The 22,271-nt window shown below is 43.9% G+C and overlaps 1 protein-coding gene across 1 annotated transcript in view; it reads left to right on the top strand.

Moving 5' to 3' along the window:
• Positions 1-13,916, top strand: part of wdr11 (WD repeat domain 11) — a 63,216-nt gene extending 49,300 nt beyond the window's left edge. Inside the window, exons 19-29 of the mRNA XM_030441787.1 lie at positions 621-792; positions 960-1,068; positions 2,711-2,773; positions 3,096-3,161; positions 4,378-4,567; positions 6,433-6,528; positions 7,190-7,355; positions 7,753-7,850; positions 8,846-8,991; positions 9,520-9,599; positions 11,888-13,916. Coding sequence (XP_030297647.1) covers positions 621-792; positions 960-1,068; positions 2,711-2,773; positions 3,096-3,161; positions 4,378-4,567; positions 6,433-6,528; positions 7,190-7,355; positions 7,753-7,850; positions 8,846-8,991; positions 9,520-9,599; positions 11,888-12,090 — 1,389 coding nt within the window. The 3' untranslated portion in view covers positions 12,091-13,916. The remainder of the gene's footprint in view (positions 1-620; positions 793-959; positions 1,069-2,710; positions 2,774-3,095; positions 3,162-4,377; positions 4,568-6,432; positions 6,529-7,189; positions 7,356-7,752; positions 7,851-8,845; positions 8,992-9,519; positions 9,600-11,887) is intronic.
• The last annotated feature ends 8,355 nt before the right edge of the window (positions 13,917-22,271 follow it).

Raw genomic sequence — 22,271 nt, 5'->3', positions numbered from 1 at the left:
GCTGTATTAAGCAGCATGGGCTGGAGGGGTGGAGGGATGGAGGGAGGGGCTCCCACTGAAACACTATTGTCGGGGGTAGGGATGTGTTTTCTGGAGGGGAGACGAGATAAGACACCGTTTTAGGTCCTCAATTGTAAAAGCCAGACAACAGATGGATCATGCTGCAGAGGGAAACAAGCAACAAAGCTGAGAGGTTTGGGAGAAAAAGAGGGGTAGAGCGAATAAGGAAGGAGCTGGAGAGGAGGTGCGGGAGAGATCTCTGAAATGCTTCAGTGCTCTGCTGACAGCATGGTTGCACTGATTCCCATACAGCCAGATAAAAAGCCAAAGGGAGAGAGGTTTTGGAAAACACTTTCTCAAAAGGCTGTTTGTCCACTGTGCCTTCCATTCTGTGTCCTGTTACACTAAACATAAATTAGTTTATAGTTGCCTGACACCTTGGCCTTCTTCTGTTGACACAGGTTTTTTACTGAATCCAAAATGCATCCTGTATTGTGTATTTCTCCTTTAGAATTTTGCAGAGAAAAAATAATTTCCCACCTTCCCCTCGGAGTTGTTGCATATGCTATAAAAGAAGCCTTAAGGGGTCAGTTTGAGATGAACTACTTCCTCTCTTGCAGGTACAAATGGTTAGCAGCATGCGGATTGGTCGCAACGTGAACTACCGCATCCTAGACATTGACTGGTGCACATCAGACAAGGTCGTGCTGGCCTCTGACGACGGCTGCATCCGAGTGCTGGAGATGGCCATGAAGTCTGCCAGCTACCGCATGGATGAGCAAGACCTGACAGGTGAGCCAAGGAACAAAGAGTGTGATGGAGTTAAAGAAACGTTGCGTTTATAGGTTTAAGGAGAAATTTGTATCGGACGAAGGATTGATTCTTAAGAATTGATGTGATTTACAACTTACGATGAACTCATCAGCAGTAGCCTAATATTTGTTCTTTCTGATGTTTAGATCCAGTGTGGTGTCCTTACCTGCTGGTGCCCCGAGCTGCCCTCACTCTCAAGGCTTTCCTCCTGCTGCAGCCCTGGTCAGGAACCTTCACCATGGACATCACTCAGGTGTAAGTCTCAACCTGAATAAGTCACCATGACTGTATCCAGCCACTGTAATGAGGTCAGGACTTTTAGTACGGCTAACACAGAGACAGTATATCTCATGTTTAACTTCACTTGACCTACATGTCTTGGGACTGTGTGATGACCCTAAGAGCTCCCAGAGAAACAAAGAGAAACACACACTGAAAGGATCAAAGCCGAAAGTCTCAGTCACAATCTTTTTCAAGTCAGGCCATCTTTTTCATTCTTGCACTGTGTGTACATGCATAAATTTAGTCAAAACAAGTTTGTAAGCATAGATATGTAAAGACTGTAGAGGATAAAACAGAACTGCACAAGCAAACTATTTTTTACTGTTTTACTCCTTAGCCTATCTACAAAATTAGTATCAGAGCTGACCAGTGTGGTTTTAATTGTTTTTATCAGCTTTGTAAAGTCTCCAATGTCAATTCCAATCCTCCATTTTTTTATACTAAATTATAGTTGGATGCAGCAGATGTAAAAACCCAAATACTGCTGTCTTGGATCTATGAAAACAAGCCACTGCGAGCAAGTAAGCAATTCAGCACATTAATAGTGTGGTCAGGAGTTTAAATTATTAATATCCACACAGCGTGCATCAGTGTTTTAGCAGTGCAGCTTTAGGTTAAACCTCATTTAAACTTCCGTAGTATACATTGTTGAGCTCAGGGAACTCTGGGATAAGGACAGGCTGTCGATCTGAAATGTTTTCTGTTTTGGCTGTAAAACTTTAATCAAAGAAGGTTCCTAACTATTTAAACTCTTCAGCAGGCTAATCAATAAACAAAACAGGTGGAAAATATTGACTGGCATTGGGGTGACTCACAACAACCAGTTCTGTAGTCTTAGTTTTGTTAATAAAAAGTACTATTTTAGGCTGAATAGTCTCAGTTTCAGTAAAAACATGATTTGCTAGAATTGGGATCTTTGTCAAAAACCTGATCGTCCCTTCCCTGATTAATAAGAGTTTCAGTTTTAAGTGACAATATCAGTTGTGAACAGGGATGGTACTTTTTAGCAGAATAAGAAACAGAAACTTATTTGTCAGTAGATCAGATTTGAGTTGTCCTTCAGACTAAGGGTCGATAAATTTCATTATTTTATTGAATTACCTACCTTCCAGGGATAAGACTTTGCTTGATGTATCCTTTTATACCACCAAACCATCTGCCAACCAGTCAAGTGTTTAGTTTATTACCTTCATAAAGAGAAAGAACCAATTTGCTGGTGTAAGCAGCTCATCTTTGTAAACAAGTCAACGTAGGAGTCAATAGAGACCGTCCTGAGAGAGGAGCTTTATTTTTGCTCAGACTGCTACATCTGTGTTGAACTACAGTGTGTTGTAATTATGCCCCAGATAACCTGAGTCCTTGGTGTAACACTGCTTTCGTCTATTAAATACACACAGCTGTCTTATCAGAAGCCGGGCAGCTACAGTATATTAACAGCGCTCACAGGGGCACTACCTGACCTCAGCATAAATGTTAGAATAGAGTTATCTATTACTGCCTGACACCACACATCACCTTCTGCAGGTTCTCAGCTTCCAATTTAATATTTGGCCAAGCTTTATTTTAGGGAGACGTAAGCGGAGCCATTTGACTGAGTTTGATCTCTCCATTTCAGAGACTACAATGAGAAAGATGAGATAAAAGGCCTGATCCAGGAACAGCTCAACTCCTTGTCAAAGTGAGTTCATACGCTCTCTGATGCTAATGATCACACCCTGTGGCTCTGATTTCAATATTTAATTTTGATGTCATGATGCAAACATGATGCATGTGTGTGTATGAGAGTGTATCTGTGCCAAGGGTTTTTGTTTACCTACTTTTGTCTTGTAGCCGAGTCCCAGGATCCTTTGTGTTTAGACAGTGGTGCTCAAAGAGCATGTCGTCTGTGGGTTTGAAGATAAGAGCGATCTCCAGTAACAGCCACACTGGGCCTGCTGTGTTTGAGGAGTGTAATTGGCTCTAGCTGTGTTCTGATTGTCTGTCTCTGATTGGCTCCCTAGTGATATGAAGAGTGTGCTGCTAGACCCGGTGCTCAGCCTGCTTCAGCGCTGCCTCCTGGTCTCACGGTGAGTTAAAAGTCAGCATGGAGTTGCTGCTGTTTGTTGTCCGCATGGACTGTACTGTGTTATGAGGGTCGACAGGTACCATAGCATGATTATTATGTTAACTTTCAGCACCTGTGTAAGAATTGTAGTTCAGCGGCATTTCTATAAGCTGCTCCCCTGGAAGTGTGGGGACACTCTTCCACTCTACACTACAGAATAAAATTGTAAAAAATGAACTTTACATTAACAGAACACATGTTAAACTTGTCTGGACTCAAAATGTTTGATTCTACTAATTATTTCCTGTCTTTGTGTATGAATGTTAAGTTCAGGCAGTAGATTGGGTCTGTGTGTTACAATGATCTAAAGCCAAACTGGATTTGTAATCAAGCTGCTTGTTAGCCATGTTGTTGTTCACTGATTGCTCAGGATATAATTCAAGCGTGCAAGACACAATTACACTGATCACCATCAATTTTTCTCTAGACATCTGCGCTTAATGGCACACTTTAATATCATCATTTAAGCTTCCAATGCCTGTATTGATTTATGTTTTACTTTTTACTTACTTCAGCATGTGTAATACAAGTGAGATTGATAAACAAGTCTGAGTTAATAATAATAATTTGCTTTAATTATCTGGAAAAATAAGGTCTTAATTGTTTTCCTTTTTCTGCTGAAACTATAACAGTTGTGACTCTGTATCTCCACAACAAAGCCTGACATGAGAGCTGGTGTCAGCAACTCTGATCTCGTCTCTGCTCCAGTTCTCATTTCCCTCAAGCATCTGACAAATCTAGAGCAGCCAGTCAGAGCAGAAATGTAATATCTACCCCTACCCTATTTACATCCTGTTATTAAAGCCATGATTTACCTGGAAAGTCCCAAGGACTGTGCTCAATGAACGCTGTTACTCTAAAAGCTCACCGTTGCATCCCTGTATTTGTCCATCCCAAGTTTTCTTGCCACTGATAATGTGGCAAGGTAACCTAGCAACAGCTGTGTGCCTGTGCAGATATGTTAAAAGAAGGCTGGAAAGAAAAGGCAGAAGGATGTGGAGAGGGGGTGGAGGGGAGCTTGGTGAAAGAGCAAGGCGTGGGCTGGAAGATACAGGCACTATGACCATTAGTGAGTAAACTGTTGCACGTTGATTTGAACTGCAGAAGTTGACTTACCACTCCAGGGAGAACATTTTTCTCTCTGGACACAGCTGACCAGTTGTTGTGGTATACCGCAGGCTCTTTGGGGACGAGTCAGATCTTCACTTCTGGACGGTGGCGTCCCACTACCTCCAGGCGTTTGCCCAGGCTCGTCAGCTGAGTGTATTGAGTGCAGAGGGACAGACACAAAGTGACGCAACCCAGCCACCACCTCAGAACCACCTGGACATCTGCCACGACGTCCTGTGTGAGAGCTCTTACTTCCAGGTCAGTGAAACAAGAGCAGAAAACAACGTGTTGACCTCTTTTTGCCATTGAAACTGAGACAATAGAGACAAATACATGATCCCAGCTGTCAACATTTAAACATTCCCCTAGGACTCATCCAGAGACACTTAAAATCCTCAAGTCAGGCAACGCACAAACAAACACGTCCCGTCCCTTACCGTCCTCAGTGTCAACACCATTGCCCCGGTCACACAGTACATTTCATTATTGATGACATTTTGTGTCTCCTCTGTTATCTCACTAAATCCCACTCTCACAGCTCACACTTTTAAACCTTTGAGGTCAAACCTTTCTTTCACTTCACCCCCGCTCCATTTAATTCCCTCAACATTTCCGGGATAGGCTCAATTTAAAACAAATCCCCTCTCTTGTTTGCGCCATATCATAGCTCGGATCAATGTGTCTCGCTGATGACATGGCTGAACCGGCTTGTGAGGCAGATGTAAACAAGACCCTGAATCTTCTTTTTTTTCTCTCCCAACTTTAATTATCGACCTAGTCTGTCCTAAAGTGTATTGGAAAAGTTTCTGCAGAAGATGCTCATTGATTGGTCCAGTGTGTCTGCTCACATCATTCTGGTCGGCATGGCAGCCCAGTGAACAAAAACATCCACCATCATGTTGATGTTGTGAATTCAAAGGTTTTTCGTTAAAGCTTACATTTTTTGTGTTCTGGATTTTCCACACATTGGTTTTGTGTCCAGACTGCGGAAATTACTTCCGTGGTCCTTGCTTTAGAGGAGAAGTGTGGATAGTAATTAAAAAAGTTGGCACACTGTGCAAGAGTTGACAAACATTCTCTGTTTTTTGTTGGATTCGTTCTTTTTTTCCCCACAAGGCCGAATCTTTATAGCCAAGAAAGCAGTGGAGGAAAGAGGACAGAGGAGATGTTCCTTTTTTGATGAAAGACTTTCTGCCAGTTCTGAAAAATGTCAAGTATCTCTTAGCTAGCATTAAAATTTGAAGCAGCACAATATACATGGACTGTCTAATTCTAGTCAAAATAGGTTGTCTTGAAAAGCCTCGAATAAGCTAGTAATTTTGTTTTTCCAGGTTATTTTTTTATTGCTTATGCACCATTCTGTTTTTGAGAAACGTCTTCTCCTTGTGTTAATGAGGGACCACGCAGTGATCACAAAGTTAAGACTTTCAAAGAGCAACCCAGACAAACTGCAGCTACATTTGGCTGTTGTTGTCATAAAAAGGCTTCAGTGGCAGGAGTCTGACTGTAATTACTAATATCCAAGACTCCAATACAGAGCACGCTGTTGCTAAACTCATTTGGTATCTCTGGTAGGATTTATGCCCACGGCTGTGACTCATAGAAGGATTCATCATAATAAAGTGCAAAAAAACAGTGTGTGTTAGATATAGTGTGCGCACACACATCACATGTATCTAATATTCTACAATGTCGCTATCTCTATCCCTCATTGTATCATTTCCCCCTTTGTGGTCTTATAAAACTGATGAGCTCTCCGTCTTTGAAATATCTATCGTTGTTTTTGTGTTTCATGCCTATCAGTAAAAAAAAAAAATCTGATCTCCCATCAGAGAACATGTAATGAAATAAAAAAGCTGGGAGGCTCTGGCAGCAGAAACACTGAAAACTCCTGAATATTTTAAAGATGTTATAATTACACTCCCCATCTCTGTATTTCTATAAATATCCTCTTTATCTTTTTTGCTCATCGTTACATTTTTAATGTTCTTAGTGTATAGTCTGTGTGCATCAACTCATTCAGTCTCCCTCTCCCACAAACATGTTCAGGGTTTGAACAGAGAACTTTTGAAAGAAATGTGAAAATAAAACTCACTTGTGGATCCACCTTTGCCGCTCAACAGAAGTTCCAGTTGGATCGGGTCCACCTGCAGGAGGTGAAACGCTCCAGTTATGAACACACAAAGAAGTGTGCTGACCAACTCCTCCTGCTGGGTCAGGTCGGTATTACATGACCCACACTGCTCACACAATGATGTCTGTTTGGAGGCTACACGTTTCTGTCTTTTGTGGGTGACATCACAGTTGTTAGCATAATGTAAAATAATCTTCCTACACGCATAAATGGATGAACTATTGTATTTATGTGACACAAACCTTGCTTCTTTCTTTCTTGCATCTTTCAAAGTAAACAGTATTCTACCCTCCTCTCCCTTACAAACACATGGCAACACCCTCACATGCTTTAGCTGTGCATACGTGCACATTGTTGTCATGGTAAATTGGTCATATTGTTGCTTTGCAGCCTAATGAAGCAAGATGGACGATAAGTGCTGCCTCGGTCCTCCCTAGCGTCTCAGCCCGTGGAGATTGGAGTCACCTCTCCCTTTTCAGTGTCACCTCACCCTCTAATCACAGGCTGCAATCAGCAGGCTGTTTGTTTCAAGGAGTGCTCCTCCAACAGCCTGAGCTGGCCCCAGCATGAGCCTTCAACCACACCAGATGAAAAGCATCATAATAAACATAATTTCCCCTCGTTATTCTGCCTTGTACAGCTCACACAGGGAGTGAGCGGTTACCTGCCTGAGCTGCTAACGCCTCGGCTCTCTCTTCCATCTCGTTCATTACCTTTTCACTCTCTCTCTTTGTTGTTGCTCTCAGACGGATCGGGCAGTACAGTTACTGTTGGAGACGAGTGCAGACAACTCCAGCTACTACTGTGATTCACTCAAGGCTTGCTTAGTGACCACCATCACCTCCTCAGGACCATCACAGTCCACCATCAAACTAGTGGCCACTAACATGATCGCCAATGGCAAGCTAGCAGGTAGTGTTACTGTATGCCCGAAAGTGTCTCATATTTGTGATCAGTGCCCGCCTCACTCATTACGTGGGTGTCTGCAGCCTTAGAAAGCTAAAACAGCTCTTTGAATTGTTCGAATCTCTTTGAATTGTTCCATCTATTCTTTAGGCCTTTAAATGAACTAGATACCTTTCAAAGTTCCTCATTAAATCGTTTTTTATTCCGGAAATTATTTGAAATATGATTTTGGATGGGCCTGGATCCGCATATTGTGCAATGAGTGTGGCTCCTGCCAGCAGATTTAGTGTATTAAGAGATCATCACACTGATGTCCGGGCAGTCATCCACCTTGGGTAGTAACAGGCAATAATGTCTCATTCTCACATCTTTGTATAAATTCTCCCCTTTTTCCATCTGTCAGAGGGAGTACAGCTGCTGTGTTTGATTGACAAGGCAGCGGATGCTTGCCGCTACTTGCAGACCTACGGGGAGTGGAACCGTGCTGCCTGGCTGGCTAAGGTAACTCAGCATGACGCCATCCTTCAACAGGAAACATCAGATACCGTGTAATGTTTGGGCCTGTGAGTCGTAGCTGGGTGTTAAGAGTGTACACACTGTATATGTGTATGCTTGAGTTTTTATAGTAATTGTAAGAAGATTATAAAAATGTATTTGCATAGATTATTCACACTACAAAGAACTTTTAACTGGTTATGAAAGTTATTGGATTTAATACTGATGAGTCTATTAGACCTTCTTAAGCAAATGAGACAATCTTCAGAAAATTGGCTACTTCTGTTCAATTATAATTAGGTTTGGGACTAAATATAAATACAGGAATTAAACATATTGCCAATGGGTCAATTAACAATATTTTATTACAACATGCAGACACTGAACAGATTTCCTTCCAGTTTGATTAACCAGCTGTTCTGCTTTCTGGGAGATTTGTCTTTTCGTAGTTTAGGCTTGTTTATTATTTTACACTTTGATGACATCACACATTGACAAACTGCAGTCAGTATGTGTGTTAAAGAGGCACTAAGCTGACAACAGAATGCAGTAAAAAAAATACATCCATACTTTTTTTTTTTACTTCCTCGCAACTATGTTTTTAACCTGTTTATGATGAACTACTGTTAAAAAGAAGCCCCTCAGAAAGGTTTCTGTTTTGAGGTGGAAGCACAAAATGTGCTGTGAAAACTGTCAAACATGGCTGCACATGTATGCCTTAATTGGTAAAAAAAGGTTAATTATTCTTAAAAAATCTTAAAAACAGATTTACATTGGGTCAAAGCACATTATTAAAGTTGTTTGATGTAACTGTTAATGGTTTTCCACAAAGTCAATGTGGAAATACAGGTTCCTATGATCCCTTGTCACGACAACAAGAAAAACAAATGTTAAGCCTCATTCTTTGAGAGATTCAAAAGTTGTCCTTGGATTTGTGCTTTCATTTCAGCTGGTACTTTCCTTTTCTAAAAAAATCTTGTAAATGATGTGTGTGATTTCAGGTGCGTCTGAGCCCAGCAGAGAGCTCAGATGTGCTGAAGCGCTGGGCAGAGCACCTGTGCTCCCCGCAGGTCAACCACAAGTCCAAAGCCATTCTGGTGCTGCTTTCCCTGGGCTGCTTTTACAAAGTAGGAGAGATGCTCCACGGGTAAGAACCAGGGCTGATGGTGCTATGAGGGAGTGTTAGACTGAGGTCTTAAAGTTTTAGAATGACACAAACTCTGTACTTCACTTGTCTTGTGACTTGTGTTTCCATCCAACTCTTTCAAATTCAATTTTTTTTCAAATGTGTTCACCCCGTGCATCACTTTCATCTTGACAGTCACATCCTTTACTCCACTCTGCTTTCATCCACACTCATAAACTCTCAAGTCTTTCTCAGTTTGTTCCTTTTCTCCCACTGAAGGACATTTTACAGAGCATGGTATAGTCTGACCCCAAATCCTACTTCAGCATCGATCTGCCTTTGTCCAATTCTCTTGCTTCTTGACGGCTCATGTTCTGAGATACCTAAGGGTGACAAAAGCTCTCTCTGAGAATTAGAGTGGCATCAGTACGACAGGGCTGATGTATGCTTTGGGATCACAGACATCAGGGCAGAGACGATGCTGGTTTCTGACAATTGCTCTCACCAACTCCTTCTGCCTGTGTCTTTCTCTTCCTGTCTCCTGGGCAGTATGAGGCAGTTTGATCGCGCCGCCCTCTTCATCGAAGCCTGTCTGAAGTATGGGGTGATGGAGGCCAACGACACTTCCAATATCCTTTTTGAAAGCCCATTACCACTCTCTAAGGGCCATTTATAACCAGAGTTAGCTGCGCCACTAGCTCTGTCCAGCTCTTGTACAGACGTGCACTGGATAGCGGAGAGCTTTTTCTCAATCAAGGTCAATTCAGATGCTCCGCGGAGCACATCGTGCTACATTTCAGATGTTCCCAATAGCCAGTATCACACTGTGTCACAGAGCACAGTCATGCTGCAGACTCTTGTACAACCAAGACCTTGAAAACACTTTTTATCACACCTGACTAAAGATATTTGGAACAAAAGGTAGACATATCTGGATTGAATATCTGTTGGTCAGTCTGTTCTGTATCACCACAGTTTGTCAGATCCTTCTTAAAGGATAGGACACAGTGTCTTGCTGTTACTGTGATAAAGCTGAGATTATCTTGTTAAAATGGGTGAAAAATTTACTTTATGTCTACTGGATCCGTTCTATGATCCAGATTTGTAAAGAAAATGTGTTTCTATATCACATAGCCAGCGTTGTGCAACCTTACATGTAACAATAACGACAAAAAGACAAAAGAAAAGAAAAGAAGATTCACCCTAAAACAACATTTCACCAAGTGTTGTTATGTTGTTGAAAGGGTTGACTCTGTGAGCTGGCCACCGTTTAAGAACCAATGACTTCTTTTTCTTTCTTTTTCCTTTTAAATTAATTTAACTGAATAACAGAATGATCCCAGTCTATGGGTGATCCGATGACATATTTGTTAAATACGTCCCAAAAACATCATGTTTCTCTCAGTAACAAGAGCCTAGCAAGGTGAGACAGTGACTTCTGAAGTTGTGTCAGTAATGCTGCAAAGGTACAGGTCTAGCCCCGAGGCAGTAGACCGGTGAACAGAGAGAACATGAATAGTAGGAAACAGGATGAGTAGCATTTTCAATGTATCTTAATATGTAGTTTGGTGGAAGAAATTTTTAATCAGAAGAGAAGGGTCTTCATCAATAATTTTTTTATGCCTGAATAAACTAAATATACAAACTGACCTTAAAGGACAACACAGTTTCATAGTGCCTGACTGTGTTTGTATTTGATGGAACCTGCCATCTTTCTAGCTTCAACAATGTTTTGGGGGTATTGCCTCATTAATATTGTAAATATTGATATTGCAGCTAGAAAAAGTCGCGCTTACCTTTTATTACTGCAACTGGACGATGAACATTTTGAGCAATGCCTATGATTAAAAAAGCAGCAGCAACAAACAATCACCCTCCCACATACTGTAGAATACAAACAGTATACCTGTAGTTTGTGCCAGTACTGTTTAAAGGGTCATTCGATTTGGCCAACTAAATATAAAAATCAGTTATATTTGTATTAAAAATTTTAAAGAATTGTTTAAAGAGAAAAATAATATTTTGACTTTTCCATGGCTGCGTCCATTTCTTTAATACAAAGTGCAAAGAATGAAAGTTTTTTACTGAATTATAAAAGCTGGGAAGTGATACTGAATGAAGAGCCCTTTCGGAGCCAACAGTGCCGGCTCTGACTGAGCTGAGCCGAATGATCAGGCTCCCCACAGCCGGCATTCTTATCACTAAAGTGCACTAAACAGAAGTCATCCCCTTTCACTTGTTTATTTTTCAGAAGTGACAAATGAGTAAATTTGAAAAACTTCTTTCAAGAGGAGTACAATAATGTCCTTTTCACACTAGCCTATGATCTCCTTTTGTTTGTTAGGGGTGTTAATTTAAATATACCTTTTTCTGAGCATTAAAGCATTAAAAGTCTGATCTGGTCTGAGCAGGGAAACGCAAGTAGTGTGAGAACGTATGAATGCACAAAGATGTAAACGCTCCTCCTAATCCATAAAGACATCCTCAGCTGTGCCACTCTTCTTATCGCCGTGCAAGCAGGCCCATTATCAACCAGGAAAATAACACACAAGCAAAAAAGATAATCAAGTTGAACTGCAACTGAAGGTATAGGTCTGCTGACATTGAGCCAGCCGGAAACTAGAGCTCAGTGTCTCATCTGGTGACTGTAACCATCACCTTTCATCACTCTGCAGCCACTTGTGCCCTGTTTAAAAGCATCTGCATTCATTATGTGCTGTGATTCACCTATTCAGGTTTCTCCTTTAATTAAAATGATTATGTGTTGTACATTTTAATTGCTAGGATGCAATAATCTGCTGTCAAAGCTGAATAGTGGGGGATTCAATTAAAGCATGATTTGGAGTGATGACACCTGTCATCGACTGGCTGCGTCGTCATAAAATGTCCCGATGTTCTCCTTGACCTGCGGCTGCACATAAACTCATCGAGGCTGCGTTTTTGGAGTACGCGCGGCTGCTACGCTCTCTGGGCCTGAGGGAGGGCGCTGCTCTGTGGGCATCTCGGGCCGGCAGCGCTGGGGAGCAGCTGATGGAGGAGCTCTTCCAGGGAGAGGGAGGCATGCCAGAAGCCGTTCTTGGCAACGAGGATGTTGAGCTGGGCCAGGAGAGCACTGAGTGACCCCGGAGGGGGGAAGGTTTGGAAGAGAGCAGAGACCCCAGTATTTGGTCGTCCATTAAAGTCCAGCTTCTGTAACCATTGCAAAATGAACTCTCGAGGGGAATGATGATCATCTCCACATCATGAGAAGAGGGGAGATATGAGGAGTTTCCTACATGTGAAGTCTATCACTGCAGTCACCTTTGTCTGTGGCTGTAATGACATATTGTAATGTTTGGTATGACCAGTGTGTGTTTGTGTGCATATGTGTATGCATGTTACAGCCCCAAAAGAAACACACTTGTGAAGTAATGCACATGTTGGTATCGGTCTATGTTTTCTTTTGGTTAATTAATTCAGCTCGTTTGATTTTCTTTTTTTTACATGGTTGCTTGTTCAGCTTTATTTTGTTTGCCTGTATTAATAACGTCAACGCACTGTTGTAGCTCTACAGGTTTAAATTGCCTCTTAGATTATCCACGGCAGAATGAATTGAGATAAAACATTCCTTATTTAATTTACTACTCCATGACTGAATTCCGAATTAAGTTTATTTGCACTCTCGATTGAACCGAAAACCACATTATTTGGATGATAACTCTCGATTCCTGAGACACAGCACAGCTCCAGACAGGCTCTCGGCAGGCTGGATGTTTGATCCATAGCAGGTGGTGCTGTATAAGTGACTGACCAAAGCCTGCTGCTGCACACGCCCCTGCAGCTGTAACAGTTGGATGGCAGTAAAATTAGTAAGCCTGGCCACCCTGCACTTATTAGACGCTTATTAGTATATTATCTCCCTGCACACAGAGACGGGAGAGGAATCTGACCGCCGCCACATGAGTGATGCCATTTAATTAGCGCGTGTAGAGTTCAGTGCAGTTAAATGGATGCTGGTTGTTCATTAATCCGTTCTACTAATCCAATTTGGAATTTTTAATTTTCTATTTTTACGAAGACTTGAGAGGATACTTTGCTCTCTGTGCTCTCTGATGTTTGTATAATGAGGTTGTTCTCTGGTGTGTGTGTGTGTAAGTTTGAGTGTGTGTTACAAGGAGAGCTGTCAAAATGTGTTGTAATTCATGATGGATCATTCACACACAAACAGTAATCTGTGCTGCTCCCACTCTTGCTGATCACAATCACAAGGCCCGGCGCGCAGTTAAGGAAATGATTTGTACTTGCCGCCGTCTCTCCTCTGCTCTGCTTTTGCCTGATCTTTACACTGTAAATATCTACCGATCGTTGAAATCACCCGTGTGACAATGCAAAGACGTGATTGTGTGTTGAATTGCACTGTGGCGTGTTAGTGACGGTGACTCCCTCCACAGGACCCTTCTAGTGTGTCATTGTGTTTCATAAACACGTCAGTGCTGTTCTGTTTTTACAGTTCAACTCGCGCGCCCCCCCCCCCCACAAGGCAGTGTCACTATGGCAACCCAGGCCTATTTTAGGGGGCTAGATGTTGTTCCTATAGATCCATTTCACACCACTCCACTGACATACTGTAGGGTGTCGTAGACAGCCAGCATGGAGTCACACAACCCAGCAGATAATCAGCTGTAGTTTACTTAATGCTGTGTGTCCTCCTCCAATCGTGTCCTGCAGTATTGTGGAAACAACATGTACTGTACTGCCTCTTTATGATTAGGCACTAATTTGAATAACACTTGCTGCTTTTCTTTTCTGTACTTAGTTCAACTAAACTAAGTTTAGCCTCTTTTCATTGTTCTCCTGTTCATTGTTTACACAGTGATCCTAATGCTTTAAGCTATATAAATATGACAAGTGGAAAAAAAAGTTATATGTATATATGGATGGCAATAAAATCAATGTTATTGACTTTATTACCTTTCAGTGTGTTTTTTCCTGTCTAACGATGTTGACACAAGAGGGCGCTCTCACCCCTCATTAAGTGACTGTGGCACTATGCAGAAAGACCTGTTTTATCAAGTGCTCTTTGCAATTATCCTCCTTTAATTTCAACCCAGGTAAATTGAATTTGAATGTTCATTCATTTATCAAACTGTCTTAAAAAGCAAATTAGTTCCTGCTTGAGTCGCTTCCGCAATTAATTACTTCTTTTCTGCTCAGAAGGAAGGCCAACAGCTGGCTTCAGCTCACTGCCCAGGTTTAACCGTTTTCACTCCTTTCTTCGCCTCAGATTTATTCATTGACATGTATTCTGTTTCTTCTCTCTCTCCTGCAAGAAAGCAGAGCACAAAGAGAAGAAAAACAGTCTGAAACAGAAGGCCACACAAATGACCTGATTGTGTTCCTTTAATGGCTTAATGAATAACTGCCGGAGAGCCGATCCAGCCGTTACAGCCAGGTCATCAGTATGCACGGCCTTGCTGCAGGATTTCTATTCTGTCCCACAGCTTATACTTCGGGGCTGCCACCCAGCTAGCCAAATGGGTCTGATAACAACTCCCACCCAGCCGTCCTCGCTTGTCACTTCCCTTTTTCACCTTATATGTTCTTTATCCCTCTTTTTCCTGTCTATCCCTGCCTTTCTTCCGCCTAGAGAAAACGGGCAGACACAGTGCCAGCTCATGTTCTCGCTGCACCCCACCTCCACTAATTTCCTGGAAGCCCTGTTTCCATCTGCTGCTTGGCTTTCACCTCGCAGTACCCCCCCCCCCCTACCCTCCCACCCCCCTCTGAAATAAGATTCAAAGTAGTGTCAGAAACACAAGATTAAGTGTGCTTGGATCCAAAGCTGTGAGGAGCACTTATGTTCATTTAACAGATGGAAATCACTGGCCTTCACTGTTTCACGCCACATACTGCGAGAATTAACAGCCGGCTCCAAATCAATCGTGCACGGTAGTCTCTCTGTTACGCATTCTCAATCATCTGTATAAGTAGCTATCTAAAATAGACCTCCATGTTCAGCAGGCACAGTCAAGAGCCGGCGCTGCGCAGTCTGTGTGGTGGAGTACAGCAGGTCATCTAGTTCCCATGAGCATGTTCTCCTCTGTTGCTGACAGATAGCTTTATCCAGGATGGGCAGGTCCATGCCTGCACACACAACACCGTGTGTTACTCTGCGTTTGTGCGAGATGTTTCCCAGTTTGTTTTTCCCCTCCTCCTCGAGGGTTGCCACTGAGTTCATCCCTCATTTTCTCTGTAATTATCCCACCTTCCATTGTTTTCTCAACACTCTCCGCAGACATCTTGGAGCATTCTTTAGGCAGCTCACACCTCAGGTAGTGGAGTTATATTTGGGTTGAGTGGCTGCTGCATTTATGAGGATAATTATTTGTCTAGGTACGCTAATTGCTGTTTCACTCTTGTCCTTTTGACCCTTGTTGAAAATAAGGCATACGTTTAAATGCTCTCCTTTTCTGTCTGGAATATGCCTTGAGTTAAAAACAGACCCTATGCACTGTGTGCCACAGGAAGTTATCATCACCAAATTAGCTACCTGATCAATGAATGTTATACAGCTCTATTTATACAGTTACTAAATATGATCTGGAAGATCATGAACGACATTTGCATGAAACACCCACAGAAGACAAATGAAAATTAATCCTCTTTCACCTCTTTTATTGCCATTTATGTTAGAGCCTGACCAATATATTGGTTTTCCAGTATTATCAGCTGATATTGGCCCATCACAGATCCATGGGTATTGGTGTATATGTTTTCCGATATCGGCCAATACGAAACTTTTTGGATTTACAGAACATGGCGCAGAAATAGATGCTTAGGGGTGATTTATAGTTCTTAAATGGTCAGTGTAGTTTACTGTTTTAGTGCACTGATATTAGAGTGTATAGTTTAGTGTTAAACTATAAAGTCTGCTGACTTAAGTGTTAGATTACCACATTTGAGGGTTTGTTAGCAAAAAATGTGTTTATCAATATATCAATATCGCAATTGTTTACTCCCCAATATCGGCATTTGTAGTGGCCCCAAAAACTGTGTATCCCTTAGGTTCTACAAACAAAGTCTAAGGAGCTGAAATTAATTTAATCCCCTTTAATTCAGGATCCATTTGTTACCATCCACCTCACACAATCCAGATTTGTTTGCATGCATTAGATTTTCTAGGTGACATTTGTCTTGTGTAATAGAAACCATCATTAAGTACAGAAGGTATCAAACAATTCTGTCATACAGTGATATCCCTACAGTCATGGTCTCGACTGGTGTTGAAATAAAAGCCTCTTTGGCTGAGACAGAAACAAGACAAAATGAAAATGTGGTCAAATCCGAGGCGAGACCTTCAAAAAGTGGTTTTGAGACCGAGACCAATCTCGAGTACCACACAAAGCTGAGTCACACCGGATTCTGCACTGATCCGGAGCTGCTCAACGCAGAAGGAGAGCTCAGAACTTACTTTTTAGCTTTCAGGATTAAACAGTGGACTTATCTTCACTCCCGTTCATCATCCTGACTGTAGCAGCAGCCCGCAGAGATGATCCCCGCTGTCGGGTGCTCATATACTGACTGCCAACTTCGACTGGAGACCATGCATTATTGGCCCTATTTTGTCTTATAAAAACAGCGAAAATGAACTCTGTGTGGCAAGGTGACGTTACAGCCGAACTGTCAATCTTCTCCACATCCCTAATTCTCACCTTTCTCCACACTGTTTTCAACAGTTTCTTACTCCCAGTCCACTCCACAGGGAACCTGATCTACACGTGTACAGGTCATATCCGTTTCTCTCACACAATCACTCTCACATCCCTCATCACATCCCTTCGCCCACATCTGGGGGGTATCGCCTGGCGTGGAAGGAACCCACAGGCCTGATCTCATCTGATATGTAGCCGCTCCTCGGATTGGTTCGAGATGATGTCCCGCCCTCCTTTCAGCCTCCGCTATTGGTTGAACTCAGAGTTCCCCCTGATGTTTTCAGGCTCTGGTTGGCTTCCCGGTGGTGCCGGCGCCCACGCTGGGGGCCCAAGGTAATGTTTATGTCGAAGGTATTCAGGCCCCTAGCTTTATCTGATCCCATTTAGATGAATGTCACAGTGTTCAGCAGACCATGGCCTCACCTCGCCACAACACCACCCTGCTCCTATTTAAGAAAGGCATGAGCGAGAGGGAGTAAAGCGGGGGCACGAGGGGCTGGGCAGGGGCGGTATGGGGGGGGGGACGACAGGATCTGTGGAACATTACCACACGTTGACAAACTCTTATCCAGCCCTTGTAATGACTCTGCGGACAGGATAATCTTTTTAAAAGGCTCCTGTTATCTCTAAAACAGCTCTTTTGTGGCTTCCACGTGTGCATGTTGCGGCCAGGGCTGTTATTTACAAAAGCAGAGAGGAATCAATGAGCGCATTGTGTCAGGAGCGTGGTGCTGCCTCTGTCCGTTACTGCAGTGTGGTCGGGGAACTACTGCACAGGCTTTTACATGATTCAACACTACTAATCCTCAGAGAATGAGCAGGTGTGTGTGTGTGTGTGTGTGTGTGTGTGTGTGTGTGTGTGTGTGTGTGTGTGTGTGTGAGAGAGAGAGAGAGAGAGACAGACAGACTAATAGACAGTGGGGGTGTGTAGACTTCATCAGACTGACACACCTACTGTACAGGGTGAAGTATCCAAACAGGGAGTAGGAGATATTAATTCCACGTACAAAAGGAAATCCTGGCTGATGTGTCAACAAGTTAAAAAGGCACGGCTGAAAGATCGCTTCCCCATCTGTTGTTGACTAAGCTTAAACCACATCCAGACTGTGTGCGTTTTAATGTGTAAGTAACAAATAGGCAGTGCAGAGATCCCATTAATGACTGTGAAGCAGCTAAACAAGAAGGTGACGAGAGATGGGGAAAGAGGAGGCCTCGTAAATACCGATGCTTTACCGAACGGTGCGCACACGGACTCAGAGGAGCCCAAAAATCCAAGCTATGCCCTCCAAAGTGTGTGTGTGTGTGTGTGTGTGTCTGGGTTTTTTTTTTGTGATGTAATAGAGATGCCACAGATGCCCCTTCTCCAGCGAGGCTTTCCCCAGGCTAATTGCCACTGTCCTCTGGGAGATTAGAGCAGGGGAAGGCAGGGATGATTATGAAGGAAATGGCCTCTTCTAAGCCGCTGTACGCTCGGCCAGCCGGGCCCAGGGCTGCACAGACCAGGGTATTCCCTTTCATTGGCGGACAGTGGGAGCCAGTGGAGGATGTAAAGGATACCTGTGCTGCAGCTGACCCATTTCCTGTATTGTTGGTCGTGTATATGCGCATGTATGTGCGTTTATCCAAAGCCGTATATGAATGTACAGAGTGATCCTAGTTTAACTGCCCCGGCCTCTTTCCTGTGAGCGCGCAGAGACTATCCCGCTGTGTTCGGGTCTCTCGTGGAGCTGCGTGTTTTTGTTTCTAGTCAAGCAGAGTATGTGTGTTTCCTCCCTGTGTAGTCAGACCGGACACACTGGGCCTGTGTACGAGAGCAGGGCCATGGGGGACGCTGGAGGCCCAGGAGCGGTGGACTGTTTTGCTGCGGCCCGTGCAGGCCTTTACTTCTGGGGATACGCACGTGCTACGTTGCCAAGAGAGAACCGAGTCCAGGCCCAGTCTTTCTCCCGTGGTCTTTAAAGGAAAACATCCGCTGCGCTGTTAAGTTGAGATGGCAATCATTCACAGAATAGTCACGTCTACAGTACAGGGCTTTGTTTTATGGCTGCAATCCTTGACTGTGTTCAGCTGACACAAACTGTGTCCCTGTTGTATTCCACAAATTCTAACCATGTCTTGAGTTCACGGTGCGCTCACACTAAAGGAATGACAAAAGGATGTTTGAGTGAAGCACTGATGGACACTGATGTCCAACATGAATGGAAGGTTGTTTACAGCTGCTCGAAGGTAAAAAATGTGGACAGAGGTGACACAGTTTAGGCGACAGCTCATGACACGAAAGAATCAGGTAGAAAATCATGGTCATGACCCATGCATTATTCCCTGAGAAATTAACAAAAATGTTCAATAGTGCCCTATATCTCACAATGGAAACAAAAAATCCCTTTAATGGGGTCTATTGTGAGCTGAGACCCCATCCCTCATTCATGTTTCTTGGAAATCTGTTCAGTAGTTTTAGTGTAATCCTGCTGACAAACCAACCAACAAACAAAACAACACAAGTGAAGACATAACCTCTTTGGCGGAGGCAATGATGCACTGACATACATGTAGACATAAAAGAAATTAGAGAAATTGCACAAAGGCAAGCGTATACACATGGGTCTTGAGCTTTTAAAACTAAAATGGAAGAGAGTTCTTCAGTTTAGGAGCCAAAACCTCTAATATCTTTATCATGATTCCACTAGGGGGCAGCAGAGGTCTGGAGAACAGACCTGCGATGTGTCCAGAAGTGAGTATTTTCCTCCTGAAGCCCAGCTCCTCCTGCAGGGTTTGAGGATCTAAGTTCCCACAGTTTCCACATACACTGTATGTGTATTAGAAATCAGGATCTCTTGTACTGTCAGAGCAACTAATTATGATGACAAAATGTCATGACATAATGATGCTATTCAGACTGCTTGTTAGCCAGTCTGCAGTTCAGTCGCTACGAGTCATTTCACTTCATCCTTATGAATAAAAAATGATTCATGCCTTTCAGAAAGCTCTTGTTTAATTCACCTCATGTCAACATTTGTTCCCCACCGGGATGCTAACTAGGCCGCAGAATCTGTCTGATCCCTTTTGAAAAGAGTCACATTCCAGTGTGTCTGCTGCGTGCTCCTCGCCGGCTGAGGTGTGTGTTAGTGGGTCATGCGGTGAGAGCGCCGACCAGAAGTTGCAGGTCCATTTCATAACAGCTCTACTGTGTTTGTGCATGACGGCGCCGTGTTCCCCTTTATCGCCGAGATGATCTGACACCGGCGCTGCTGCAATGTTGCCTAATCGGGGGAATCAGCGTGGCAGCTATTCCTTATAGCCTCTGCCCACGTAGCTCTCTGTGCTCAAGCATGCCAAGCTGACGCGATGATAAATACTTGGAGGTCACCCTTCGCTGACGCTCCTGCTTGATCTTGGTGAGGGGACTTCGGGAGTGATATTTGATGCAACACATCTGGGAGGAATGCTGGCACACTGGAACTGTATTACATCAGACTAGACAGAAGTGACAGGGGGAAGAGAGACAGACAGGAGGGAGGGATTGAAAGGTTAAAGTGATGAGGAGAGAAGCAGGATGACAGAAGAAGTGGAAGGAAGGGTGGGTGGGGGAGGGAGGGGCAGGGTGCTGACAGTGTTTTGCTGGAGTTATGTAGATGTAATCCCTTCTGATGGGCAGGTCAGGCTGCCTGCTGAACGCCAGGGCCCGAGTATGTGTGACGAGCTTGCTGCTGGCCTCTGTGCGGTGTGTCTGTTGAGCCCCTTGTTGCAGTCTGGCCAGGCTCATGAAATGGGGGGGGGAGAGACAAAGGGTAGATGTTCTTTTTCTTTAAATGGCCAGGGCCGGCCAGCGGAGGAAAGAGAGATGGATCTTCTCCAAATGCCACCGTGGGTGCACTAATGCCTGCTTTGTTCGGCATGGTAATTCTACTATGGTAATGGAGGATGAATCCCGGCTTTCTTCCCCTTCATGCTCCGTCCAAGTCTCCTGTCCCCGCACCCCCGCCACCACAGAGCTTCCGGCATAAGAACACAACAGTTAAATGGCCCCTGGAGGCCCCCCGAGAGATTAGATGCAAAGTCCTACTGTCGCATGGACGTAGTGAGTGCTGAATTTTTTTCTGCATCTGTGTCCCGAGCAGTTTAAATGTATCATGACAGCCTTGTGACTGTATGTTCTTCACATTTGTCAATCGGTCATTGTTTGCAAACGAACAGCAGATGAAATAGTGACACAGTAATAAAGTTCTGCTTCAGTGTGGGGGGAAAGTGGCACGAGAGATTTGCGAAGATTTGGAATTCATCCATGACACATCTTTTTCCATCGTGCCATCCTCTGAGGCTTGCTCATGCTTGGTGGAGGGTGTGGGCGGCTGTCAGAGCAGACCCTTGGGCCACGCAATATCTCCGTAATGTTCCTCTACTGGGACTGGTCCTACTCTCCGTCGGGCAACACTTCATCGCTCTGCCCAGCAGCCCCTAGAGAGCCCCTAATCCTTGCGGCCTGGGAACAACTCCAACTAGCAGTCCCTTAAAATGCTCATGGTCTGTGCATTATTAGATGCTATGAATTACACTGAGGGACGTATGGAGGGAAAACATGGCAACTGGCAAACATGGCAGTGATAAATCTGAAATAATGGCTCTAAGTGGAACCAGGAGGGCTCCTCGCTGACCCAAAATCGGGGTAACACGATAGGCCTGCAGAGCCGCTGGAGGCAGGACTGCCAGTAAAGCCCAGCTGGACCTGCGGGTACCTAACCTCGGCACAATGTGGGGCTCATTGGAGCCCTGGGAGATGTGAGGTGGGTCACATTCCTGGCCTTCAGGGCGACCCTGGGAGAGATGGACCAGACAAGGTGTTGGTGAAAGTGAAATTCTTGCAACGTTATCTCTTTATTTTTATCTTTCAGACATACAGGAAGAGTTATGGTCCCATCAGGAGAGGTGGAGGTGGAGCTAAGTAACAACAGGCCGTTTAGCTTTGAACTCCGATAACTTATTGCTCCAGATGGGATGAATGGATTACCTAACCAAGACAAATGTCCTGCCGTCTTCATGCTCAGAATACTCATCCTCCTCTCTGTTCATTCAGGAAAAACAAATAAAGAGTTTGGGGATATAATTCCCTGTGTGTGTCACAGCTTTGAGTGTATTCTGGGCCCAGGTTTGCATGAGGGGCCTCACTACTGTGCAGCCATAAAGGGCAGCCTGTGCTCATGAGCGATCGAGACCGAAGCGTAGTTGCTTTTTTTTTTCACTCTGAGGGCGATATAAATTCCCAGCCGGTAATATAACATGTTTGGGTTGGTCGATGTGTGTATGTGTATGTGAAGGAGGAAAGAAAGAGGGCATGTGCATAGTGTGTGTCAGACAGAAAGGGCAGAGAATGAATGGCTCTGTCACAGAAAGGCCAGCTAATAAAGTAGGTAGATGAGGGAGGGGGTAGAAAGAATGCATCTCGTCTTTCGGCCCCTTCGCCGTGGGTTGTCATCGAGGGTGAATTAGTTTTTATGCCGGGGCGAATGCAACCAATAAAGCTCCATCCACTGGTCGGACCCCTTCCCACCACAAACACACACACCCCCCACCCTTGCTCCTGCCTGCCAGTGGAAATTGCATTGGCCATGGTTT

The sequence above is a fragment of the Sparus aurata genome, chromosome 15 (genome assembly GCF_900880675.1).
Source record: "Sparus aurata chromosome 15, fSpaAur1.1, whole genome shotgun sequence".
In the NCBI taxonomy this organism is placed as follows: Eukaryota; Metazoa; Chordata; class Actinopteri; order Spariformes; family Sparidae; genus Sparus; species Sparus aurata.
The sequence above is the reverse complement of the archived record's forward strand: the minus strand, read 5'-3'. Positions and strand labels throughout refer to the sequence as shown.